Source organism: Rattus norvegicus, chromosome 8, assembly GCF_021556685.1.
Source record: "Rattus norvegicus strain SHRSP/BbbUtx chromosome 8, alternate assembly SHRSP_T2T, whole genome shotgun sequence".
Lineage (NCBI taxonomy): Eukaryota > Metazoa > Chordata > Mammalia > Rodentia > Muridae > Rattus > Rattus norvegicus.
The window spans coordinates 98594358-98621708 of record NC_141541.1 but is presented as its reverse complement, the minus strand read 5'-3'; the positions used below and the strand labels follow the sequence as shown (position 1 = coordinate 98621708).

Below are 27351 nucleotides of genomic sequence, written 5' to 3'. Positions count from 1 at the left end.
CTCTCATTTTCGTAGTATCAGCCTATGACCGGCTGGACATAGATTTTTAAAATCAAAGCTTATTCGGAGTTCAGGGCAGTGTTAAGTAGACTTTCCATAGTTTTTGAGAAACCCTTTCGTGGAATCCACGCTCACATAAAGAAACAGAACGTAGCTTCCCGGGCTAGGGCGGAGCTTGAACGCCCCCCATACCCCCCATCCCACTCCACCCCCCCAAAAAAAATTAGTAGAGGCCAGTTGGAGCAAGCCTGGATCATTAAAAAATCCAGGCTTCCCACGCTGTGGGGGCGCGGCGGGGGCGGGACTACAAGTCCCAGGCTGCTCAGCGCGATACGGCCCTGCGGAGGGCGCGGCGCGGGGAGGTGGGCGCTGCGGCGGCGGCCCGGAGGCGCGGGGCGCGAACGCGGGCGCGGGCGCCGGCGGCGGGCCATGCCAGGGGCCGGGGCTGGCGCGGAGGAGAGCTGCAGTGGTGGAGAGGGAGTGGTGCCGGGAACAGGCTCGGAGGCTGGAGCGGTGGCGGGACGGGAGCCCTCGCGGCTGTGCGGCTACTTGCAGAAGCTCTCGGGTAAGGGCCCGCTGCGCGGCTACCGCAGCCGCTGGTTCGTGTTTGACTCGCGCCGCTGCTACCTCTACTACTTCAAGAGCCCGCAGGACGCTCTACCGCTCGGCCACCTAGACATCGCCGACGCCTGCTTCAGCTACCAGGGCCGCGATGAGGCTGCGGAGCCAGGAGCCGATCCGCCCACGCACTTCCAGGTGCACAGCGCCGGTGTGGTCACGGTGCTCAAGGTAGGGCGATCGCGCCCCGGTGCCCACTTGTATCCCGCCTGCAGATTTTCCCCCTCTACCTTCCTTCCTTGCCCCAAAGGCCTCCTCTTATCCTGCCCAAGCCTCTCTTCGCCACTGCCAACTCTGATTCCTTCCTCATTCTTATCTTTTGCCCTTTACCTGTGCTTGGACTATGAGGCTCAGGCAGGTTTGGGAGTTACTAGGCTAATCTTTGACACTTTGACCCATTGCCTCCCAGTGCACCTTTCCTTGGATCGCTCTCGCGTCCATGCTCACCATCTCTTAGATGCTCTGCGAGTCCCTCCCACAGTAGCAGGCTTCCACCCTCCATCCCTGACTTTTTAACTCCTTCTGTGACCTTGGATATGCCCTTTGACTGACCCCTCTGTGCTTCAGCTACCCGCACTGTGAAGTGGGAACAACAATAATATAAGGGTGTTGGGATTAAGTGGTTAACACTCTAAAGTGTTCAGTAAACGTGGCCCGTTTAGTGCTATACCCAGAGGCAAGTGATAGCAGGGCCCCTGGAAACAATTTACCACGGCTCCCCTCTAGAGAGGTCAGGGATGCTCCAGCAGTACCCATTCTGGCTGTTTTCTTGCTTCTTGGGAAAGATGGGAGGGGTTGCTTCAGCTTATGGGAGGCTTCCTTAGGTTTCCCCAGAGAGACTGAGTCTTAGAGACTTGGCAGTTGTCACCAGCCCTGAGACAGCATTTCCCGGTTGCTGGGAGTTCTAAAGGCCTGGACCTTGACATCTCCTAGGAATTATTGTGTTTGGAGCACGCAAGGGTCTGGGCCCTGGCCTAGAGCTGGGCTGCCTCTCACTCTAGGCCTTGCTCCCTGCTTGGTTCCCTGAGTCTCCACCCTCTCTTTTTCTGGCTTCTCTTCCGTATTGCAAGCTGGGCTTTCTCCAGGGCTGGGCTTGAAGTATCAGCCCTCTCAGAGCTAGCCAAGTAGAGAGCAGCGTGGCCTTGTGAGCATGCAACTGTTCCTGAGATCTGCACAATGTGCAGCAGCTGGGGCCATTCCCTCAAGCCATTTCTTGGAGCTTTGTCTTACTCAGCAGAGTCTGAATGGGGTCGGGGAGGGGGAGACGGGGAGACATGGTGGTTTGGGCCCCTCTCTCCGCCTGCTCTCTGAGCAGATGCATAAAATGTTTCTTTAAAGGAAGCTAAGCAGGCCTGCAGTTCAACTTGAGGTAACTCAGTGTCTGTGTAAACTTGGGACTGGCTCCCAGAGTGTCCACAGGGAGTTTTGTCAGAAGCAGATGCTTGTCCTCTGTGTACATGTGGACAGTGGTGAATTTCCGGTGGAATTGCTTGTTAAAAAAGAAAACTGAGCTTCCTGTTTCAGATTTTCTCAGATAACTTTAGAACTCTCTCCCTACCAGTTCTTTCATTTTTAAAACATCTAAACAATGGCAGTATCTGCCTAAGAGGAGTTACAGTGTTTAATGAGTGTGGCTTTGGACTTGGATGGATTTGAACTTGCAGCCTGAGTCATGGATCATGTGTATTGGACACATTTTATCACTTCTCTGTCTAGTTCCTGCTTTGGTCTAATGTGAACTTTACCTTCCTCCTTGAATGGCAGTGAGAATAGAAAACATTCTTGGATGGCTGCCAGGGCTCTAGAAAACATTATGGAAAATGGCTGGTACATTGTAAGCACTACCTGGCAGACATTTAAAACATCAGGCACTGTCTTTGGCCAAATATATTGTATAGTCTGTTGAATTAAATATGAATTGGGTACTACTACAACAGTCATTGCAGTCCTATAGCGGAATGGTATGGGTAGTAAACAGGAAACTGAACTGCATGTGTCAATCTGTATGCTTGTCACAAATGTAAAACTGAGCAAGAAATTAGTTTCAGGATGATACCGTTTAGGTGAGGACTAAGAAGTTTGTCTGGAGTGACATCCATACACCTGGATCTGTGCTGTGCCCTGCAGGCAGTTGGGAAGCTATGTCACAGTGACAAGCTCTGGTTTCAGGGTGGTAGATATCTCTGATAGGATAGGATTATGGAAGGGGATGGATACCCTTGGGCTTCTAACTCTGGTTCTGCAAGGCTTCTCACCTTAGGCCGGGTCATAGCTGTACCAGGGTTGGTTGTGCTTTTCAACGCATCCTTTTGTAGCTCTGGCCAGCCTTAAACTGGCAGCTTAAGTACCTCTGTCCCCTGAGAGCTCAGATTAAGGGTGTGTGCCACCACCACCGGTTTAGATTTAAACTTTTTTTTATTTTATATATATGAGTGTATGTATTTGTCCTGGTTCCTGCAGGGGCCAGAGAGGATACCTGAAACCTGGAGTTACTTGCAGTTGTGAGCTGTGGAGTGGGTGGGAACTGAACCTGGGTCCTTTGTAAAGGCAAGTGTTCTTTAGGTATTAGCCATCTCTCTGGCCCCTGATACTGTTTTGTTTTGCCTTTTTAAGAGGGGAAGGGAGACACGGTCACATGGTTACTGACTTACCTGATTTTCATTCAGAATTTCACAGGCTTCATGAATATTCATGCAGAACTTTTTAAAAAAACTTATTTTTATTTTATACCTACATTTATGGAAGTGTGTCATGTGTGCTGTTCCCGTGTAAACCAGAAGACTTAATCAGATCTCCTGGAAGCAGAGTTACAGACGTTTGGGAAGAAGCACCAGGTGGTTACTGGGAACTGAACCCTGGTCCTCTGGAAGAGCAGCCAGTGCTCTTAACCACTGAACCATCTCTCCGGCCCTCATGCAAGACAGTTTCATATGTAAAATTGGAGTGTTGGCCTGACAGAAATGGTAGAAATGGAAAAAGCCAGGGCTTTCTAAACGAGAAGGGTAGCTGAGATGTAGAAGTCAGAGTCAGGGTGGCTTTAAGAGACTGGAAAGAAGTGCTTAAAAGGACCTAAATTTGATTCCCAGCACCCTAGTAAAAGCTGGGCATGGTATTACCATACCTATAATCCTGCTGGAGAGAAACAGTTGGATCCCTGGAGCTCCCTGGCTGACCAATCCAGTCACTGGTGAGATCCAGGCACAGTGAGAGAGACCTTATCTCAAAACGGAAGGTGGAGAGTGGCTGAGGAAGACACCTAACATTGATCATACACACACACACACACACACACACACACACACACACACACACATCACACAGAGAACTTCAGGGCACAGTAGTTCCTTTTGAGCTGCTGGAGTAAAAATGTTTCATTGGAAAAGCCGGAAAAGACCAGTCATCCTCCTTCTCATGTGATCTGAATCCCATGAGTGTGGAGATTTAACACAAAGGCCAGGGGAGACCAAAGAGGTTTGGTTTCCAAAGAGGTCTTCTGGTGAGGACTTAACCCCTGCCCCAATTCAAGTCTGCCGATAACTGCACACGCCATTTCTTCTGCAAAGGATGAGTAAAAAGAGAAGAAAATCGGTGATTTGCTTATTTTATCATCATGTGTTTCTTATTTTAAGCATCTTGCAGCCTTCTCAGGAAAAGCTGTGGCTTTGTTGGGCTTTTTCAAAATGCCTGACTGCTTAAGTCTTAATGAAAACTGAGACTGGAATTTCTTGGTAAACTCCTCTATTCTTGACGTCAGGGATCTGGTCCAGAGCCCTATTTTACAGATGAGGGACAAGAGGCCCAGAAAGGGGCTAGGATCTGCCTGAGATCAGAAGACTAGACTCAGATCATCTGTAAGCAGAGTCTCTGGGAACAGGGCGTATCCAAGCCCCGTTATCTGTTTTGGCAAATCTCTCTCCAGACTTTGGGTTGGTTCTGTCTTGTTCTGGATTAGGTAAAGTGTAGTGGCTTCCACCTTCCCTCGGTCCTTGGAGTGCAGCGAGTACTAGAACCTTGTCCCGTCTAGTTCTGCTAGCCAGAGGTACTGTAGCTTTAAGTAGAAGCTGCTTCAGAGGCCTGGAAGAGGCAGATGCTTCCTAAACAGGGTGCAAGAGGCTTCTTCTCCAACTTTCCTGGGACCAGAGGCATAAAGATCTTTCTAGGGTTAAACTGGTATTTAAGATAAGAAAGCATGTGACTGAATGTGGACCACCCCGCTCCAGCTGAACTCTGCAGTCCTTGGAGCAAGATACATCATCAGACTGGTCACAAATGAATCCCCCTCCCTGCTCTCCCTTTCTTGTAAGCATTTGGTGCTCACGTGGACGTGTGTGTGTGTGTGTGTGTGTGTGTGTGTGTGTGTGTGTGTGTGTGTTGCATGTTGGTTTCCGAATCACACGTAACTGAACAACTACGCATCCCTACTTCGGCCCCATTCTGTGGGAGAAGTGCCCATTCCCTCGTGTGGAATGACAAACATTTGTTAGTGTGGGTAATCATAGTGCGCTCGGTGCAGAGTAGATGTGGTAAGCCAGTCTTCCTTGCTGAATGGCTCTGCTAAGCTGTTCTGCATTCAGGCATCTGTGTAAGCTCTTGAAGCATTATTTAAATCCTAAGATGGGGGAACTTGGCTTTTCACAGACTTGTTAGGGTTTCTCAGGGCGTCAGTTCCTTAAAAGTAGGCATAACTACCTGTTCAAGTTCCTAAGATCGTAGCTTTCTGTCTCCCCCTGCCTCTCACACACTCCTTGTTGTAGGGGGTCTCTACCGTGCCACGTCTAGTCTAGCTCTTTTCATAAAGTAACTGTGCTATAGACTGAGTGAATATTTATTTCCTTTTTCAAAGTGTATATGAAGAAGCCCAATCTCAAGAGTGGTATGGATTTGGATTGTGGAGCCTTCGTAACTTTTTTTTGCCTCCTTCAAAACATTTAATGAAGACTGGTTGTGTGTTAGACGCAGACAGTGGCAGAACACAGGGTCACATGTCCTTGTCAGGGACTGATGTCTTGGCATTCGAAACTATGAAGAATAAATTTCTGTTTAAGCCACTCAGCCTGTGGCAGAAGTATTATCATCCTCATCATCATTACCACCATCATTTGCATGTGTGATGTATATGTATGCATGGCACATACATATGAGTTCTTATGCAAACAGAAGCCAGAGGCCATTTTGGGCATCTTCTTTTATTGCTGTCTGCCTATCCCTTGAGACAGAGTTGCTCACTGAAGCCAGTCAGTAAGTTCCTGGGATCTGCCTTTTGTGCCACCTCCACCCCAGTACATACTTACACACATACATGGACATGCACACAGAGTCACAGAGTACTAGGGTAAGTGTCATACACTGCCATGCCCAACATTTTTACATGGGTGCTGGGAATTCAAACTCAGGTCCTCATGGTTGCATAGCAAGCTGAGCCATCTCCACAATCCCACTGGAGATTTTCTTTTCTTTTCTTTTCTTTTCTTTTCTTTTCTTTTCTTTCCCTTCCTTTTCTTTTCTTTCCTTTTCTTTTTTCCCAGTACTAAACTAAAACAAGGAGCCTCAAGCCGACCTTTGTTACCTGAAGGAAAGGCACCATGGCCAGTAAGCACAGATATTAATGGGACCTCTGGCCCTTTAGATGTGATCATCTAGAACTCTCAAATGTGCAGATGTTTTAAGAACCTGTTTGCCACATGTCATGAGAGTGACTGCCACTCAGTAAGAAGCCAGGAAATGTCACAGGCAGTAACAAGCCAAAAGAAGGTTCTGATTCAGCCCTCCCCAGAGGGCATTCGGTCCTGTATGTGGGAGTTTGTGGTGTCTTTCTTGCCCACAGTTTAGACTCTGGGGACACTGTTGTAGCAAGGGCAAACTTTTTACAGAAAGGGGCACATGGTAAATAGTTAAGGTTGCACAGCCCATGCCATCTCTGTCCTGTTGTAGTTCAGATGCAGTCTATGCTGAGTATAGCTGGGTTCCCAACATTTGAATTTCACAGAATTCATGTAATATTCATATGCCACAAAAGATTTTTCTTCTGATTTTTTCCCCAACCATTTACAAATGTTCATTTTTAAAAATCTATGGCTGTTGGGCAACACAGAAGTGAGCAGCAGCTGGCCCTGAGGTAGAAGGACTCACACAGGAAGGCTCATATTTAGAGGCAGCCTTGTTCCCTTGGCTTCTGTGGACTTACAGCAGGATTTGGGTCTCTGCTTCTGAGAGCTGAAGGAATCCGTGAAGGTTAAGCAGAGACTGATGACTGTTTCCCCCAATGGCTGTCTCCTCCAGCTGGACTGCTGCAACGTCCTGCAGACTAAGTAGCTTATAATACCTGAAATGTGCTGCAGTTCTAGAGCCCGGGAAGTCCGAGCCTGGGCCTGCTGAGAGCTCACTCTGCCTCACAGATGATGCCCTCTGGCTGGGCCCTCAGGTGGTAGAACTCACTAACCCCCTACACCACTTCAAAACAATTCTATTTAGCCCACCTTACTCCTTCTGCTTTTCCCTCGGCATAGGGTTTCATGTAGCCCAGGCTACATCTGGTTTATGTAATGCTAGGGAGAAGCCCAGGCTTCATGCATACCAGGTAAGCCTTCTACCAACTGAGGCACATCCCCAGCCTTGTACTTTCTTTTAAAGACAAAGGAATTGGATTCGTCAAAGCCTGCCTGATGATCGTGTGTGTGTGTGTGTGTGTGTGTGTGTGTGTGTGTGTGTGTGTGTGTGTGTACAGAATCCTTCAGCTTGGCCTGATGATCATGTGTGTGTCTGTGTGTGTGTGTGTGTACACAGAATCCTTCAGCTTAGCCTGATGATTGTGTGTGTGTGTGTGTGTGTGTGTGTGTGTGTGTGTACACAGAATCCTTCAGCTTGGCCTGATGATCATGTGTGTGTCTTGTGTGTGTGTGTACACAGAATCCTTCAGCTTAGCCTGATGATTTTTGTGTGTGTGTGTGTGCGTGTGTGTGTACACAGAATCCTTCAGCTTGGCCTGATGATTTTGTGTGGTGTGTGTGTGTGTGTGTGTGTGTGTGTGTGTGTGTGTACACAGAATCCTTCAGCTTGGTTGCACCTTTTCCAACATGGAGCTTCCTTTGAAGGAATTTTTTATTCTGCAAAGGCAGACACGAGTCTATGCCCACAGGTATAATACAGCAAAAACAAAAGTAATTCTTGAGTCCCTGAGAAACACCAATTGGAGATGGAGCCTGCACATCCTAGTACTTGGGGGGCCAGAGTTGCATTTTTGTGCCAGTGAGATGGCATTCATGTGTGAAGCTCATTCTTTCGATTCCTCTGCCACAATGCATAAACAGAGGTGGACCATGGAGGTAAGGGGGGGTGGGGAAGGCTGCCTCTAAGGAATAAGGTAGCCTTGTGTAAACTCCCAAACACCTCTCAAACCAGGAAGATGACAGTACTACCAACAGAAATCTGAGTGTTTCTCTTCTGTTGCCAGTGGCCTGATTCGGGGTCTTTTCTGATGACTTACACGTGCTGTAGTCCATCTGCCCACTGGCCTTCCTAACCAGTCTTGTTGCAGAGGTGAGAGCATAGTAGATCAAGTGTTAGGAAACCTGTGTTCCGGGCTAGAGGGATGGCTCAGTGGTTAAGAGCTCTGACTGTTCTTCCAGAGGTCCTGAGTTCAAATCCCAGCACCCACATGGTGGCTCACAACCATCTATAATGAGATCTGATGCCCTCTTCTGGTGTGTCTGAAGACAACAACAGTGTACTCACATACATAAAATAAATAAGTTAAATCTTAAAAAATAAATAAAAGGAAACCCATGTTCCAGGCTCCATTTAGTTTGCTCTTTCCTTCCCTAGGATCACTGGAAGAAAGCCATGCCTTCTTTCCACACGTAGGATAAATGACAACTGCTAGCCACGGAACACTGGGATTCAGTTGTTGTTGTTGTTGGGAGAGTCTCCAAAGATAAGGGAGTCAGGCTTCCTGTGGGTGAGTTCCTGCCTCGCCTGCCTGCCGTGCTGTTGAGCAAGAGACTCTGGCTAGTGATGGTTTCTACTTCATTAGCAGTCATTGACGGTCAGTTAATTTTGGGAAGTGTTTGGACAGGACCTAGGACATTACTCACATCATTATAAAACAAAATGCTAAGTGTATAAATGGATAAAGAAAATGTGTCACAGACCGTGAGGTTTTGTTCAGTCATGAAGAGTTAAATGGTGCCATTCGCAGGAAAATGGGTTGAAGAGTAGAATACCATGCTATGCAAAATAACCCAGACTCAGGAAGAAAAATGTTGCATGTTCATGTGGAATCTAGAATTAAAAAGATTATGTGTGCATACAAGACTATATATATATGAATATATATTCATATACATTTATATATGAAATATGCACATGTGAATGAGGGAACATGAAACATGAAAGTAGAAGGGAACATCCTGGGAGGGGACTGAAAAGAGTAATGGGGATGATGGAAATGCATTGTAAACACATACAAGAGTCATAATGAAGCCTATTGATTTGTGTTATACAATGAATATATGCGAATTTATCTAAAAAGTAGATAAGTGTAGCGTTGGAGATTTCTGAAGTATCTTTGCTTTGTCAGGGCTAAGGGTGCTGATACCTGAGGTGATAGTTTGGGAGGCCCTGCCCTGCCCTGCCAGATCCTCCTCCTCCTGATGGCCATCTTCACTAACTGGGTGATTCACATTTTTTCCCTCCTATGTACACTGCCAGTTTATTTCCCCTTCCAGGATAACTGATTCCTGAGAAATAGAGGGGTCACTATGGTGGTTTGGATGAGAGTGATCCCCATAGGCTCATGTTTTAATGCTTGGCCCCCAGTTGGTGGAAATTTTGGGGGAGGATTAGGAGGTGTGCCCTTCCTTGTTGGAAGAGGTGTGTCACTGGGAGTGGGCTTTAGCTCTCCCTGCCTCGAGGTTGCCATCGCCACATGTAGGATCTCAACTCCTACCTGCCTGCTGCTCCCCTCCATGACAGTCATGAACTCTATTACCCTTTTGAACCCTGAGCCCCAAAGTAAATGCTTTCTTTTGTAAGTTTCCTTTGTCTTGATATTTTGTCACAGCAATAGAAAATTAACTAAAAGAAGTACCAAGTGTACTTGATACTGATTTCCACCTGAACACAGGATCTGAGGAGGAAGACCGGTCTCTTGGTTGAACCATTTAACAATCAGCCACTGGTTGCCGCCTTCCCGTCCCTAGTTAGAACAGAATGCAAACAGTAGCCCTCCTCCTCACAAAAGGAAGGAAGGACCCTGCTGATGTAGAAATGATTCTCGGACTGGGAAAGGGAAAGAAGTTTTGATTAAGAATCTGGAGTTCTGATGTCCAGAGACGTATGTATGGGATTTTCCCTAAGTCCTCACAGGTTTGGTTTGCTTTCACGAGTGCCTGCAGTGTGGGCATCGGGAGTTAGGAAGTGGTGATACTTCTAAATAGTTTTCTGTAAATTCTCTCTACCAAAATCACTTGGTTCAGATTAATGCCCTGGGACTGGTAAGTTTTGGGCACTTCTGTGAACAAGAAGCTGAGGGCCCAGGGAGACTGTCACCTAGATGTTTACTTCTGTGCTAGGGACCCAAGCTTGAATCCTTATGCTTGCACAGCAAGCACTTACCTAACCTGAACCTTTTCCCCTAGCCGCTGTCGATTGTCATCAAGAAAGTCCCTAGAGAAGATAATGGGGGGGGGGGGGGGTTAGGCTTTGATACAATGGTGGAGCTGCACAATAACTTAGTGCCTCTTGGGTCTGCAGAAAAGGCCCCAGGAAGATGAGAGTTTAGACCACCGAATGAGGTTTTATCCTGTGTTTGGCTCAACTTCTGCAGAGGTTGTGTGGAACAGGAGTTAGGGGGCTTTAGGATGTGGATCCCTTGGCTGCCTCCTCTGCTTTCACCGGGACTTTCTTCCAGCAGAGTGCCTTAAGCCAGGCCTGAGTTCCTGCCTGGAGGAGGGCCGGCCAGTGTTATCAGGATGTTGATCTTGGATTAAAGGAATTATTTCTAGGCAGCCAGCCCAGTTTTATTTCCCTTTGCAACTCTCCGATGTTAGGGAAGACTGTAGGGAAGGTGGCCTGATTTTTCTAAATGTGATTGCAGCCAGCCATTTACCTGGCAGGGTTCATAGGGCAAGGTCCTGATGGATCTGCAGCCGGAGTCAACTATGCCTCTGGCCTCAGGGAGTGCTTATCCTTGTGTACACTGGGATGTGATCAGGGCACTGTCGTTAAATGGCTCTGCCGGTTGCCCCAGAGTCAGAACTAGAGAGGTCCCCTGAGATTAGCCTGCCCTTCCCATGCATATAACACATTGAGGAAACTGATTCCCACTGTGACTTAGTCTTAGGGCTAAACTCTCCTCCAGACACAGGGTCCACATTGTTAGAGATTACCTGATCCACAGTGAATGCATTATTAGGAAATCAGTTTTATACATACTCACAATTATTCATTTAACTATTTATGTTGGACATAAATCGAAGAAGCTTAACTGCATGGAGCTTGGAAATGGACGGTAGAGATTATAAACTTCCAGTGGCCAAACAGAAGCAGTGATGGGTCTGTGCCCATCCCTCTCTGGCGCCTTCATGATAAAGTGTTTACCAGAGGAAGCAGGCTTTTGGCTAGAGCAAGTCCTCTAACCGTAAGAAGGGAACTCAGCAGTTTCCCAGGCCCTCGCGTGTGCCGTTCAGAGGGAACATGCTAGTAAGACTTCCTGTCCTTCCTCAGACCAGGAGTCTTGGAAGTGACCGTGTAGAGCAGGTCTCCAGTGCTGTGGGAGTGCAGTGGGGTCCTGCTGTGCTCGCTAGGCCAGTGTAGGCCTCAACAGCCTGCATTGCCAGTGGACATCCCTGCCCTTCTGCTGTAGATCTCTGGCCTCCCCTCTCTGCATTGTGGGCCATGGGTGACTGTTCTTTGGGGTACTGTTTGATGGTGGCCATGATGCATGTGTAGACATCACAGGACAACTTGGGAGAGCCGTTATTCTCCTTCCATTACATGAGTTCCGGGGATGGACTTAGGTTACCTTCTCTCTGGCCTTTGATGGTAAAGTAAATATAACAGAACCGCGTGGGTGGAAACCAGTGAAGTGTGAGCCCTTTACTCTTCGGTTAGCAGTCTGTGGTTTATAGCTGCAATCGTCTTTGCATGCTGGGTTTCTATGCTCTGGGAGGAGGCAGTATTGGAGCTGGGCTGTCCAGCAGGCCCCTGGCTGAAGCCACAGGAGTTCTTACTTGTCTTGGCCCTCGCTGACTTTGCAGCAGCAGAGCCACCGGAATCTAGCTCTCTGGTCACTTGGAAGCTTCCCGTGTTCCCTTTCTCTGGAACTGAAAGCATTTGACAGGCTTTGCCATTTCCTGAGAGGAAGAGCAGGCCCAGGGAGTGGCCTTGGCCCATGCTTGCATCCTGATGAACGTTGCCTGTGTGGGCAGCCCGAGATGAGATGTGGTTCGGCCAGCCCCTTGCAAGCTGGCCATGTCTGCTACACCCATGCCTTCATACTTTCTGCCTCTTTTCTGATTGTCTAGTGGACTTTCTTCTGAGTCCATTACCAGCACTTGCCCCGTCCCCCCACAGCAGGTCCCAGCACAGCCCAGGCTGGCCTGAAACTCACCAGGCAGCCCATGTTGGCCTTAGCCTCTCAGCAGGTGAATGTTGGAATTACAGGTGTGAGTCACTGTACCTGGCCGCCATCTACTATGGTGTTAAGTTAAAGGTCCTTTAAGAAACTGCTTTTCTCTCCAAGATTTTTTTTTTAATTTGGCATGTCTCACAGATTGACTTGCCATTCCTTCATGGGACCATTACTAATGTTCTCCGTTGGCCCAGTGTTAGCATATGTGCGGCCCATGCTAGCACAAGCACTTGCTTTGGGTGCTAGAGAGGGCAGCACTCTCCAGCTGGACACCCAGCAGAGTAAGTCAGAAGCACGGAAAGCATCCAGCCTTCAAGAAGGGAGTTGGGCTAGAGTTCAAGTGGTTATTTTCATAAGATATCTGAAAATGCTAATTTTTGTGAGTGATTTAAAGACTTAACAAATGAGACTTTCTTGTTTTCCCCAGAAGTGTGGAGTTTGTAAAATATATCTTGTCTTCTGAGGAGCAGGAGTGGCCCAGCATTAGCTGCCTTGGCCTCTCGCTTGGGTTCAAACAGACAATTTCAAAAACCTTCCAAGGGAAACAGTATTTTTCCATTAGTCTGGAGCAGGATGCCTTGAGATTGTTTCTAGGCTCATGTGTGACTTTGAAGCACCCAAAAGAAAAACTTGGAAGCTAAAGTTTGTTAGATTTGGGGTGTTGTCTGCCGACTACCCTAACTTTGTTCTGCATTATCAGGCTTGCAATCTTTATTGCTTATGGGGAAAGCACCTTGGACATTCCTTAGAAATTAGTATGCCCTTTCTTAAGTTTAAGATTGAGTTCCTTCCCATTAGCAGCTCTTACAGCCCTTAAGAACTGTGGGTAAAAGCTTTCCTGTGATTTGTGCAGCTTCCTAGGATGCAGACTTAACCCATCTGTATGTGTGTTCTTCTGCCTTACTGTCGACTCTGCTGTTACAGCTTACAAAGGACCTGGTCCCTGAGGAGGAAGCCAGAGTGCAGTCTCTAAGGCAGAGTCGAAGCCATAGTCACAAATGGCTCACTGGAGAAATGAAAGATTGGCTCTGCAGAGGCCGTGGGACGTTGAGGTCGTTAGGTGGGAGGTGGCGTAGTGGAAGCAGAACTGGCCTGCTCATCCACTGTGTAGGAGGGCTGTGGTCCTGTGGAGGTGGGCAGTATAGGCCCTGTCCCCGGCCAGATCAGTTGGCCTTTGAAAACATCCAAGGGTTTTAGACATAGAGAGGGTTTGGAAAGGGAAAACTAGGAACAGCCATCCAGTTGGAGGACCTGCCACAGAGGCCTGGATAGTTTGAGAGCTTGGTCAGGGCACCTGCAGACCTGGTGGGCCTGCTCTGTGCAGAGGCTGTTGCTGTCTTTTGTACGTCTGTTTAAATGTGTGCAAGGACTGCTTGCTACTTTTCGTTTCTTTTTATCTTGGTTTTAGACATTTGTTTACTTCGTGTGTATGAGAGGTTGTTTTTCTGTTTTTTGCCCACTTGTGTATCTGTACACCACACACCTGCCTGGTACCCTCAGATGTCAGAACGCAGTGCTGAATTCCCCGGAACTAGAAATATGAATGGTTGTGTGCTGCCTTGTGGTTGCTGGGAATTGAACCCATATCCTCTACAAGAACAACAAGTGCTCTTAGCCACAGCCCTGCTGCTTTCTGTTTTTAAACCATGTCCTTAGAGTGGAACTGTGGTTGCAAGCATCCAGTGAAAGCACCCTATGGACTGTCGCACTTGCTCTCTCAGCCTCAGGATACCATGCCTGTGCTCCAGAACTGAGAGGCCCAGTGCTTGAATGAGTGTGTGACCTCTGGTGCACCCCTAAAACCAGCACCGCCATAGGGTTTTAAACTAAACTTCAGTGCTGTTCAAGGTCACCAGCCTTTCAGCATTTGAGAAATGCCGTAGAGGAACTTCTGTTTCCTGCTCAAGTACAGAGAGTTTGTCTTAGGCAGACTCTCATCCTCCTCCAGAGTGGGGCATGCGTGCAGACTCTGAGTTTGAGATTGGCGGACACTGGCTGTGGGAGCTGGGGAAGCACAATGCCCAGGTGAGTGTAGCTCCTGTCACATCAGAACATCACCCAGGATCCTTGTGTGAGCCCCATTCATCAGGGAGGCATCCAGGGCTTGGGTAAATGAGCCTCGCCCAGCTCTCAGGCAGGGATGTGGTGATGCTTAAGCTCCATGGGTAGGCAGGTTGGTGGCGCTGTTTGGGGAGATTGTTGTGAGGGTTAGATGACTGTGTACAGCAAAATCTCAGTGCCTGGCAATTGTTTTATTAACAATGTTACATTACTAACATGCAAATGGAGATGGCTGGAAAGCCTGTACTTCATTATGGTTTGGTTTTCTTAAAGGAAATTGGTGTACGTATTTGTAGAAAAAATGTTCAGAAAGACGTACACCAAAGTTTTGGGAGGGACCATTTCTGGTGATGTGGTTGTGGTCACTTTATTTTCTTCTTTGTTTTCCAAATTCATAACAGGAAAGTGTGTGTGTGTGTGTGTGTGTGTGTGTGTGTGTGTGTGTGTGTGTGTGTGTGTGTTATTAATCTTTAAAACTGCTTTATTCAGAAAGCAGCCAGTCTGAAGAGACAGTGTAGATTAGCATGCTAAAAAGATCTGTCTTTCGTCTAACCTCCAACCAGCTCGGCATTTTATGTCGAGTATGTCGTGATGAGTATGTGTCTAGTTGTTTGCTGCTGGGTAGAAGAAAACATTTGCTTTCCAAGTGCCTTAGCAACAGGAATCAATTGGGTCTTCTTGAGATCTGTGTCCCTAAGGCTAACTGCTAGGGTGCAGTGCTGACTTCTCTGTAATGTATGTACCACTGTCCCCTTTTCATCTTTAGGAGGTCTTGGGATCAGTTCCTAGGAATGGGGCCACGGGTCAGAGAATTATTATGGTTTCTAAGTGTATGGACTGAGTTTGAAGGTAGGAGACAGACATGCACCACAGGTTCAGGGTGTGTGCATATATGTGTATATTCATACAGAGGCCAGAGGACAATATCAGCTGTTATCCTTGAGTGCTTTCTACACCACCCCCCTTTCTCTTGTGTTTGTTTATTTGTTTTTGAAACAATATTTCTCCTTGGCCTGAAGTAGCTTAGGTGTCTAACCAGCAAGCCCCTGAGGGAATTACAAACATGTTACTGATGCTGCTACTTTCCCTTTTTCTTTCCTCTCCTCATTTTTATAATAAAGGTTTGGGGATCAAACTCAGGCCTTCGTACTTCCAAGGCAAGCACGCCCCCAACCCAGCCCTCCCAATTATAGAGTGTCCATAGGTGAACATTCTCAACCAAGGGAGGACTGGAGTCCCAGGAGGAGAACAGCTGAGGTAGGGCAGTCAGAAGCAGAGACTGCTAACAGGTGAAGCCCAGCTCCCTGGCTTTGCTGCTAAGTCCTCAGCCAGGTCCCCAGTGATATGTCCTACTGTGGTGAGAGGTCTGCTGAAAAGGTTTGCATGGTTAGACATAGAAGTCTAAGTCAGGCAAAGGTGCTAGTAAGTGTTATACAATACACATCATATCTGGACTGTCAATGTAGAAAATGGCCAGTAAATCCTTTTGTCACTTCTAATTTTTTTATTTTAAAAAAAGAAAATTTCTGCTGAAATCAACAACCCTTGGGATTAAATGATTTAACGCAGTATTATTTTGAGCACTGAGGTGAAAGCTGTCTGGGTTGGAAGAAGGGCAGTCCCTGGGGTCCTCGAGAAGGAACAGAAAGCCAGGGCCTGAGTCATCTATGGGTGAGTGGGTTTCTTAATTCGATGCTGTGGCAGCCTCGGCATAAGAACTTGGGGCAGCAGCTGAAGCATCCAATGGAACTTCTTAGGCGGCTGTCAAGGACAGTTCCTCCTCAACCCAGAGAGGCATGCCAGGCTCCATTCTCTGATATCATGGCTCCTAGAGGCATTATATGGCTACCATGCCGCAGTTGTACCCACAAAGCCCTCATCCGCCTGACCCTCTCACATCCATGCAACTGTAGAGGAGACAATCAGGTGGTTACCCAGGATGTTTGGTTTGGACAGGACTGCCCAGTTGAATTTGAGAATTTGAGCATTCTTGAGACAGCAGCAGCAACAGAACATTAGAAACCAGACATGTGTTTGCCTCTCATCTGTGTTCAAGGCACCAAATTCTTTGATCCAGTGAAAGCAGCTCGTTTGGCTCGTCTTAGAGAACATAGAAGAGTAACTAACCCTTCCTTCATCCCTTCTCCCAGCTCCTATATCCATTCTGCTCTTCTTTACATCATTCCCTGAGCCTGGGAAGGGGTAAGGTTACTGCTGTGTGCTGCAGAAAAGAACCTTCTCTGACCACAGGCGACAGCAGCCCTGTGGACATTAACAGACATGTGAAGGTTCACACGTGTGAGCATGTGGAGACTCCAGATTGAACCGGACCTCCTTTCTTGATCCCTCTTGTGTACTGAGGCACAGTAACCTGAGCGCACAGATCCCACACAGCCTCGTGACCCAGCTTTCTCTGGGAAGGGGTCCTGTCTCTGTCTTCTGAGTACTGGGATTACAAGCAGCTGCCACACTTTCTACATGGGCCTCACGCAGGTTCCGGAGAGTCAAACTGTGGCCCTCTTACTTATGCAGCAAGTGTTTCACCCCTGAACCATCTCCCTGGCCCTGATTTCTAGATTTCTTTTTGAAACTCAAACTCAGTTTTTCACGCCTGATAGACCATCCCTAGGCTGGCAGTCCTTGGTTCTATAAGAAAGCAGGCTGAGCCAGCCATGGGGAGCAGGCTTGTAAGTAGCGTCCTCCCGGGGCCTCTGCTTCGTCCCTGCCTCCAGTTTCCTGCCCTGACTTTCCTCCATGACGGACTGTGATCAGCACTTGTGAGCTGAAGTCAGAGTCTCCCAAGTTGCCTTGGTCTAAGACACTGTATTCAGAAGCTTTCAAGCCTTCGGTGGTCGGTCCTAACCCCTAGGCTGCATGTGTAGGGCTCCTTCTTCAGAGCTATTACCTCACCCGCCCTTCCTCCTGGCGCCCACTAGTAGGCCGGACTCCAGTTCCCAGGAGCTGACAGGTGCTCAGTGAAGTTGTGGAATGAGTGAGTGGAAGGAATGCTTGGCTGATAGTGGAAAGAACTGCCCCTAAATGTCACAGATCCTAAAATACACGGTTTTCTTTACCTCAGGCAGGAGTGCAAAGGAGCCCAGGCTAGAGTCAGAGTGCCTGGAGGTTCTCCTAGAGAGTGGCCCCTTGGCATCTAGGCCTGTTACCTGCTGTCAGATGTGCATGACCGGGGAAGCACTGTGTCTGCCATCTGTACTCCACGTGCCAGCATTGACAAAATTCCCACGGTTCGCATTTTTCTTTTGCATGGGGTGGCTGGCTGTGTGACCAACACTGTCTTATTTGGAGCTTTGCTCATCATTTGGTTCCCTTGTATCTGGGTTGATTGTATGTGCGCATGCATATGTGTGATATGTGTATGCATATGTGTGATGTGTGTGGTATGTGCACACTTCTGGTGTTTGTGGGCTCCCGGGCTTGTGATTACTGCAGGGGGACACTAAATGTCCTGCTCTACCACATGCTGCATTATTCACTTAAGAAGATAGGTCTCTTACTGACTAGACCGGTAGCCGGCAAGCCCTCCTGATTATCCCGCCCCCACCCTCACAGGGTTCTCGATACAGGCAGTCGTAAGTGACCATGCCTGTCTTTTCACATGAGATCGGATTGTCATGTTAATGCAACAAGAACTCTCGCCACTAAACCATCCCCTCAGCCCTTGGTTGATTTCGTTTTTAAATGTACTTATGTTACAGAGTGAAATTCATTCTTTAGGCAGGTCGGTGGATTTGGACCAGTGTGTAGAATCATGATGACCACAGTAGCTGTGATACAGGATAATTCCATGATCCCTCTTTCTCTGCGTTTGCCCCTGGTTGTCAGTTCCTCTTTCAATCTCAAGCCTGGAAACCCCACATTGTTGCTGTCCTTGTGTGTTAGTCACTTTTGGTTGTTTGAAGATTATACGATGTGACCTTTGTGACCTGACCTCCTTCACTGAGCACTATGCAATAACAGTCATGTGTTCTGTGAATCCGTACTCCACTCCTTTCTCTGTGCAGATTGCCAGTGTGTTTACCCACCCACCAGATGGTGTGTATTTTGGGTTGGTGGCAGTTTTTGGCAGCTGGGAACAAAGCCTCTATAAATGTTCGCATATGAGCTTTCTTGTGCACAGTTTTCATTCCTCTTGGGCACGTGTGAGAAGGGAGGCTTTGCTGACATTTGATGGTTGTACATTTAGCTTCATATAGAACTGCCAAGCTGTTCTTAAAGTAGCTGGATCACTGTGTGTGTCCACTACAGTTTATGAAAGTGGTCGTTGCTTTAAACCTTTGCTGATACTCAGTGCTACAAATGAAATATTAACCATTCTGAGACTAGCACCGATCTAATCTTTCCACTCCCTCTTCAACATAGGATGCTGTCTGAGCCAGAGGGTGACACAGATGTCTAGTTTAGGGCTGATAACTCTTCCATCATTAATTCTTGGTATTCTGACCAGTTATGCTCCCTCACTAACTGCCACCCACAGCTGTGGGAAGGTTCTCTGACCAAACTGAGAACAGCACTATCTGCAGATATGCATATGAGTGTTTGGAAGGCAGTTTAACACATGTGCATTTAGCAAAACAATAGTAGTAGGTTCCTTTCTGGGGCCTATGAGTGCCTCGGCCAGGGACTCTTGACTAGGTTTACAGTACTAGGCGTGGGTTTCCCCAACCCCGTGGAGCAGGCCTCAAATCCTAACAAAAAATAGGTGACTAACCATACCAGCATTGCACCAGCCAGAATATTGTGCCTTATCGTGGTGTTGTACCAGTAGGGTTCACATCTGGGCAACACTGGTGATGGCTTTTCTCCCCAGCAGACTGGCTCAGCAGAATAAAGTTTAGATAGCAGGAAGAATGCTTCAGCTCTGTTCCACTTCGTTTCTTTGTTCTGTATCTGAAGTACATGGCTGGTTTCTCAGCAGAAGAGTCTTACAATTGTGTTCTCCTGGGCCACCAAGCTGCTCTCTCCTTAATGCTGCTCTCCCATGAACAGTTTATGCAGGGAGGTTTTTAGCTCTTAATGTTATGGTGGTTCTAATACGGTTTTCCCTCCTTCCTTCTAGGCTCCTAATCGGGAGCTCATGACTTACTGGCTACAGGAGCTTCAGCAGAAAAGATGGGAATACTGCAACAGCCTTGACATGGTCAAGTGGGACAGCAGGACGTCCCCAACGCCAGGGGACTTCCCCAAGGGCCTCGTGGCCCGAGATAACACAGGTAAGGCACAGGTGGAGGGTGCCATATCTGCTCCTTCTGGGTAGCCGTTTGACGCAGCGACTCAAGTCGGCAGTGAGTGAAAATGAATTAAGAATGAAAAGAATGACAGTCTGTATTCCACAGTGCCAAGAGCTCAGGGACAGAGCCGCTTCCAAGCTAATACTGAGTGGCCTGGGTGCAGTCAGGCAAGGCTGTGAGGGCTATGAGGTTAGTCCACTTTCTGCCAAAATTAAAGATGAGGCACGCTCACCTCTGCTATGCATTCGTGCTCGGGCCAACTTCCTGAAGGCTTGCATCTTGGATGTGCCAGGAGAAGAATCTCACGGCATCCCACTGGTTATCCTCTAGTACTCTTAGGAAGCTGAACAGCCAAGCCCTGGTTCTGGTTTACTGCAGGTCCATGGCCATGTTATAGTCCTAGTAAGTCCCAACCGTTTACATCCAAGAGAATTCGCTTTTGTACTTGAAAAGGAGACTTTAAACCCCAAGATCTTCTCATGATTGTTGATCTTATTGAACCCTCTAGAAAGAATGAGTCAGTTATGTGTAAACCATCTTTCTGACCTACCTCTCCCCCCTCCAAAGGAAGGTGAGACTGGTTTTTTGTGTCTCCTTCCTGATAGCTTGTTAGAACAAGCCTGAAGCCCCTAAGCCCTGAAATGAACTCTAAAATGACCAGGGCATTTTATGAGCAATTTAAAAATTACTTTAAAATTATATTTGAGAGATGGCTCAGTGGTTAAGAGTACTAACTACTCTTTCAGAGGTCCCAAGTTCAATTCCCAGCGCAACCACATGGTGTCTCACAACCATGGGATCTGATGCCTCGTCGAGTGTGTCTGAAGACAGCTACAGTGTACTCAGTAAAATAAATAAATATTTTTTAAAAACTATATTTGCATTTGCGCAGTGCATGCATGCTTGTGCCTGTGTGTGTATGCCCCGTATGTACTACAGTGAACATGTGGGGGTCGGAGAACAACTTTGAGGTGTCACTTTTCTCTTTCTACCCTATGGGTCCCGAAGATGTCATCAGCCTCAGCAACAAGGACATTTGCCCACTGACATTTGCCAGCCTGGTATTAGCATTCTTAGCTACATTTGTTTGAGATAGCGTCTCACTCTGCAGCCTTGGTTAGCCTAGAACTCAACTATGTAGACCAAGCTGACCTTAAACTCATAGAGCTCCACCTACCGCTGCCTCTGTGGTGCTGGGGTTAAAGCTGTGTGACACCAGGCCTGGCCTATGCTAACCTACAAAGGTGTGCACATTAAAATCGAAACCAGTACAAGGTTTGTTCTAGCACTTCTGTGAGGAGCTGTGGTCTACACTCCATAGAGCATGTGGACCCTCTGCTCAAGAGCAAGAGCAGTGCTGTCTGAGCGCTGAGTACACGGCTGCTGCTTTCTTCTGGAATCACTCACCATTGCCAGCCTTGCTTTCCTGGTTGTGTGTGGGGTTTTCGTTGGTGGTGGTGGTGATGGTGGTTTTGTTTTTGTTTGGTTTGGTTTTAGCAGACTGTCTATCTAGTCAGTGAGAAGATAACTCTATATACTTGTACATGTGAATGTTTTTCTATGAGTCCTTGTCATGGAGTCAGCATTCTGATTCTTCTGAGAGTGGAAGGGAAGTCTTTATATTCCGGTGCATGTGGCTTCTGTTGTCTAAGGCTTAGTTTGGTTTGGGTTTGTTTACTAATTAATTTTTCTTTTCATTATTCTAGGCTAACCTTGAACTCCTGATCATCCTGCCTTAACCTCCCCTTGCTAGGTTACATGTCTGCACCCCCATATTGGTTTCTGGGGTGCTGGGATGGTCTATGGGGTGCTGGGATGGTTTCTGGGGTGCTGGGATGGTCTATGGGGTACTGGGATGGTCTATGGGGTGCTGGGATGGTCTATGGGGTGCTGGGATGGTCTATGGGGTACTGGGATGGTTTCTGGGGTGCTGGGATGGTCTGTGAGGTGCTGGGGTGTAGTAGGCAAGTGCTCCAGCAGTTGAGCTGTGACTTTTTTTTTAACTTGTTTTATTGTTTTTTGAGACAGAGTCTTATGTAGCCCAGGCTCACTTTGTAGCTGAGGAAATACTTGAATTCCTAATCCTCCTGCCTCTGCTCCCAGACCATAGACTGAGGTATCCAGAAGGCACCATTAGCATTCGTTCAGTGACAAGAAGTTCTACTCAAGGTCATTCAGAACACGGGGAAGAAGCCATAGGGCCTGGCCAGCCTCAGTGCTAATGGCTTTAAGATCCATTTGCCTTCACTGTGAGGACACAGATCACTCCTCCCAGCAAGGACTCTGGGTGTGCTGCTGAAAGGAGAGCAAAGAGGTAGCACATGGTCTTGGAGTCCCTCTGTCATGTCTGTCCTGCCTCCTTACAAACCAGAGGTTAGGAGAGGAGCCAGAGGCGTCATCTTCCCTTTCTCTGGTTTGGGAATTCCAGCTGTGGGAGCTTCAAGTTTGTGCCATGCTGTTTGCCTATTCAGCAAGTTGTCCCCAGTTTCTCCCCTCAACAAGTGTTCCTGTCAGACAGAATGTTTGTGCAGAGAAAAGCAAGAAGTGTCAGGGGAACTGCAGGGCAGCGTAGGCCCTTGCATGGGCTGAGCTCAGCGTTGGCCTCGTTGGGGACCTCGCTAAGGACACCATGGTCAGGGCCAGCCAAGCCAATCCTAGAATGAACTAGGAGAACCTGCTGGCTGGCCTTAAAATTGGAGATTTTTATCTAAAGCCAGAAAGTGAAAAATTCTAAAGTAAAACGTCAAGAAAATGGGTGGAGATGGCTCAGAAATGAAGAATGCTTGTTCCTCTTTCAGAGGACCTCAGTGTGGTTCCCAGCACCCAAGGATCACAACTGCCTGTAATCCAGTTCCATGAGATCCATGCTCACTTCTGGTCTCTGGGAGCAGCAGCGTACACATAGCAGATACACAGTGGATACACACATAAATTTTGTTAAAGAGAGGACTGCATTTCAGACCCTTTCATTTCATCCTCAGTGGGGAAAAATTGGTTAAAAGATAACTTTTGTGGTTCTGTAGCCATGTCCTGTAATTTTCTGTAGTTGTGCTGTGGTTACCGGCCCACTTTGGCCTAACTTGGCTCAGTCTAGCTTGATTGAAAGAGGACCGTTTTTTATAGCACTGGTTTGCATGAAAAATAAGACGTGTCCTGCTGCCTCCTAGGCACCTATCGCCTCTCCCAGCCGAACCTTTGTAGCCTGAGTGTCCACCCATTCATGACCCTCCAGGCACCTGAAGTCAGTGTGGAGAAAGAAAGAGAAAGACATGTGCATGGAAAGCCAAGTGCTTACCGGAAGGCGAGTCTATCTGGAGGCTTGTGGGCCTGGCTCAGAGTTGTGACTCTGGTATTACTGGTCATTGGCTCTGAGCAGGTTACTTATCCAGTACTACAAGAGTGCACGCTGTGCCATGAAAACCAAGTGTGCCCACCCTCCACATCACAAGGATCAAAAGGGAAAGCCCGTTGCTAAGGTAGAGATCACACACACACACACACACACACACACACACACACAGACACGCACACACACAGACACACACACACGCGCGCACACACATGCACACACACGCGCGCACACGTGCACACGCACACACACGTGCGCACACACACGTGCACACGCGCACACACGTGCGCACACACACGCGCACACACGTGCACACACACAGACACACGCGCACACACAGACACACACACGCACACACAGACACGCACACACACACAGACACACACACACGCACACACACACACATGCACACACACAGACACACACACGCACGCACACGCACACACACACACACACGCACACTTTCCTGACAGTGTGGTTTTGAACGGGTGAGGATTATATGTCACTACAGTTGATAGGAAGCTGGATTAACACGAACATTCTTTTTCTCACTCGAGGGAAGGTCAAAGCTGGAGCACTGACCTCAGCCACTTCCATTGTCCCATTCTTATCACACTCACTGTCTCTGGGCTGGCCCTCGTGTCACAAGAGGATGCTTTCACAGACACCTTCAGCTTCTCGTTAGCAGTGACTCTCACGTGGCAATTCCTTATGCCACAGCAGATACCTGGGAGGGAATCTGGGGAGCTGAGCACATGGCTGTGAAATCTTACTCTTGAGAAGCTGGGATGAGTAGCTGCTAGGGGACTGTCACTGTCACAACTGACATGTGTCTGTATGTCACACCTTCAGAGTAAGAGACTGGTACCTGTGTGGTTTCTCGGTCAGGCATTAGAGCGTGAGGTGACTCTGTGTCTCTTTATGTGTTCCGTCCGTTATCCCTTCACAGCCCGGCTTCTGAGGTGCCTCAAACCTCATTCCCCATTGTCTGCTGGATTTGGTTGGGTAGGGTCCCACCTTCAGGTTATGACTTTGGAAAGATACAAATCAACTGCCGACATATAGACCTTCGTATCCACTAAGAAACAAGGGCATGCCTGCAGGTTTTCATAGAATTTGAGAATCCACACACTGAAAATGGACCCAAGGTGGATGTCCAGTCCACTTGTTTACTTCATTCCCCACAAGACCTTTAGAGAAAGAGCAGAGATAGTAGGGGCTTTCTGTTGGTGAGGCTTCCTGAGAGTCAGGCATGTGACCCTGTCCTCTGCTTCCTGCTGCGTGGGATAGTCCAGGGGCAGGAGATGCTTTACCTCAAGCTCGGGTGGTAGTGGGCTGATTGTCTGTATGTGGATGGTATTTCTTAAGAAAGCGGTATTGTGAAAACAGCTGGCGGTGACCACACATTTCCTCTGCAGAAGCGCATAACTGTCACACCTTCTGCAGTTCCGTGTGAGCATGGGGATTCAGTAGCATAGGCAGAGGTCCCTCTAGGCCAGTGGTCCTCACCCTTCCTAATGGCGTGACCCTTTACTACAGTTCTGTGTGTTGTGGTGACCCAGCCCTAAAGTTATTTTTCTTAGCTATTTTATAACTCTGATTTGCTGCTATTCTAAATCATAATATAAATATCTAATATACAGGGTCTCTGATATGCAGCCCCTATGAAAGGGTCAATCGACATCACCCCCACCTCCCCTACTCCATACCCCCACCCCACCACCCTCCGCCCCCCCTGCCAAAGGGGTTTCAACCCACAGGTCAAGACCCACTTCCCTAGGCCTTTGGGCTGCCTGGAGGCATGTGGTGGCGCACAGAGCTGGCTGTAGCAGCACAGTCACCTGTCACTCTTTGATGCCACGGTTCTGTGCAGTGATCACACTTGTGTGTCTGTGTTACCATTTGTGAAATGCTACGATACTGTGTAGTATTTTATATATGCGCTGTGGTAGTCAGCAGCGTTGACTCTGAGAGGCTTGTATCACCGTGACTCACCACATCTTAGCATCCTCTTTAGGAAACAAGATGTTCTCAGAATCAGGTTCTGTGGACATCAGGCTGTAGGAGAGAGGACATAACAGAGATGTGTGCAGGAGCCTCTGAAAGGAAACTGCCCAGAACTGGCCAAGGTTTGGCCCACGGAGGCATCCTGCATCTGTACAGGTGAAAGCAGGGGCTGCTGTAACTATGGATGGCAGCTGGGGCTGAGATTGCAGAAGAGCAGGGAGGAATGGGAGAGAGGAGAGAGATGAGTCTGATGTACCTCTGCTAACTCACGTAACTTACCAGGAAGTGGCAGGAAGAGGAAAGTCAGGAGGAGTCATGAGTGTGAACCCATTGAGAACTGTGGAGGCCTCGGCCACCTCCTACATCATTTCCTCAACCCACAGGAAGCCATCCTTGCCTCATAGCAATCCCTACAGTTAGCCATTCAGCCAGCCATGCTCCTGTTTGAGGTGAGCTTTTCTGCAGTGAGGTATTAGTTATGCTATTAGTGAATCAGGTCTCAGGCTGTCATTGCTGGAGATCATGGACAAATTTAGGTACATACGCTGGTCCACCCTAGGGGCTCTCTGTGGAAACTATAGCCTCATGAAGATAGCCCAGTTCCTTCTGACCACTCACTCCTTCACAATCTAGATTGAAACTAGATTGAGGTAAAAAGCCTTTTGGAGGCTGGGATTGTGGCTCTGTGGTGGAGTACTAGCCTAGCAAGCACAGGAACCTAATCCACATACAGCATATCTGATCCTCCCCCACCACTATTCTGACACCAGTTCCTTGCTCTCCAACACTGGAGTGGGGCAGTCACCCAGTGACCTAACCTTGGGATTTTCCTGGAACATGCACACACTTTGCTGCATGCAGAGGTTTCTGGGAAAACCAAACTGAAACTTCAATAACCATAAAAATATACTCAGGGCCAGAGAGATGGTTCAGTGGTTAAGGACGCTTGCTGCTCTTCCAGAGAACCTGAGTTCAATTCCCAGTACCCACATGATGGTTCACGGCCATCCGTAATTTCAGTTCCAAGGGACCTGAACTGAAATTCAGGCATGTACGTAGTAAGCGTACATGTGCAGGAACATACTCAACCATGGATGGATGGATGGATGGATGGATGGATGGATGGATGGATGGATGGATGGATGGATGGACGGACGAATGGACAGATGGATGGATGATGGATGGATGGATGGATGGATGGATGGATGGATGGATGGATGGATGGAGAGAGAGACAGAGAGGGGTGGGGCAAGCAAGTTTTAAAGATCATTTCTATACAAGACCCCAATAGAAATCATCTCTGCTATGTGGTCTCCCATGGTCTCCCTGAAGACCCTTTCTGTCCCACCCCCTCCAGCACCTCTAAAGTCTTTCCTGGGTGCACTGTGGGTTTTTGTGGTGATAGGTAGCTTGCCACATCTGAGAGTGACAACCCCTGCTCTTTCATGGCCTCCTGGCCTCCTGCCAGCCCACACAGGAAAGGGCACTGCACCGACAGACCATAGCAATGGCTCCTGTCAGTCTTGTCTCCTGGCCTGGCTTACAACTGCCTTCCCTTACTCAAGTTGGGTCTGTAAGAGACCAGCCTTCAGGAAGTGTGTGGAGCAGCTCTGTCTTTCTCGGAAGTAAAGAGTAGGTCTCAGTGCGCCTGGGCCTGGCCCAAGCATTCTCAGGTGATGAGCGCTGGCTGCGTTTTGTCTAGCGATGTCTTCCCTGCTTCCACATGAGGCCCTGCCAAGGCAGGTGACACTTATCCCTGGCTCAGGGACTCAGTGTCCTAACACAGTAGCTAGCGATTGGGCCGAATTAGTGGTGTCAGAATTTTTTTACTTTTGCTTACGAGATCCCCCTTTTGCTTATAAGATCTTAAAGGGGACCCCGACATCTCAGTGAAGAGAGCAACCACTGTGCTTTTCTTTCTCTGCAGTCAGTGGCTCCCAGGCTTCTCCTGGAGCCCATAAACCCAGAGCAAGGGTCTGGCTACCAGGACTTCCTGCGTTCTGTGGTGACTAGGAGCTGGCCACATTGACCTTCCTTAAAGAATTCTCCTTTAGGGTAACAGCCCTATGTCATTAGTGCTATTCCCTCAGCGCCTAGTGCATAAGAACAGCAGCCCCTCATTCCTGTCACGATCAGGGTACTGTCACAGGGCATTCTTGGAGTCTTTCCCACTGACACGGTACTCAAGTCTGTGAGCTGCCTGCAAAGTGAGAGCCTGTAAGAAGGCATTCCCAACTAGGACATCTGTCTCCAGGAATCACTGCTGCTAGGATACTTGGGCCCTGCTGTCTTGACTAGTCTTTTGTGGAAACCAGTCCTAAGCAGCCCTGTGGTATGCCTGTCCTGTTAGAAATTAATTTTCTTCTTGGCTGTCAGGAGTTAGCAGTTACATTCTAATTGTGTTTTCACACTGATATTGTTAATACTTTATTTAAAAG

General features: G+C 48.1%; 1 protein-coding gene across 3 annotated transcripts in view; it reads left to right on the top strand.

Moving 5' to 3' along the window:
- Positions 1 to 349: 349 nt before the first annotated feature.
- Positions 350 to 27351, top strand: part of Tbc1d2b (TBC1 domain family, member 2B) — a 68259-nt gene continuing 41257 nt past the window's right edge. For 2 of the 3 annotated variants that reach the window (XR_015626675.1, XM_087562257.1), the window contains exons 1-2: positions 350 to 789; positions 19386 to 19539. Coding sequence is in view for 2 of the 3 variants with exons in the window: in XM_087562257.1 (XP_087418383.1) it covers positions 430 to 789; positions 19386 to 19539 (514 nt within the window). In the remaining variant the exon portion in view is untranslated. 3 annotated transcript variants of the gene reach the window in all.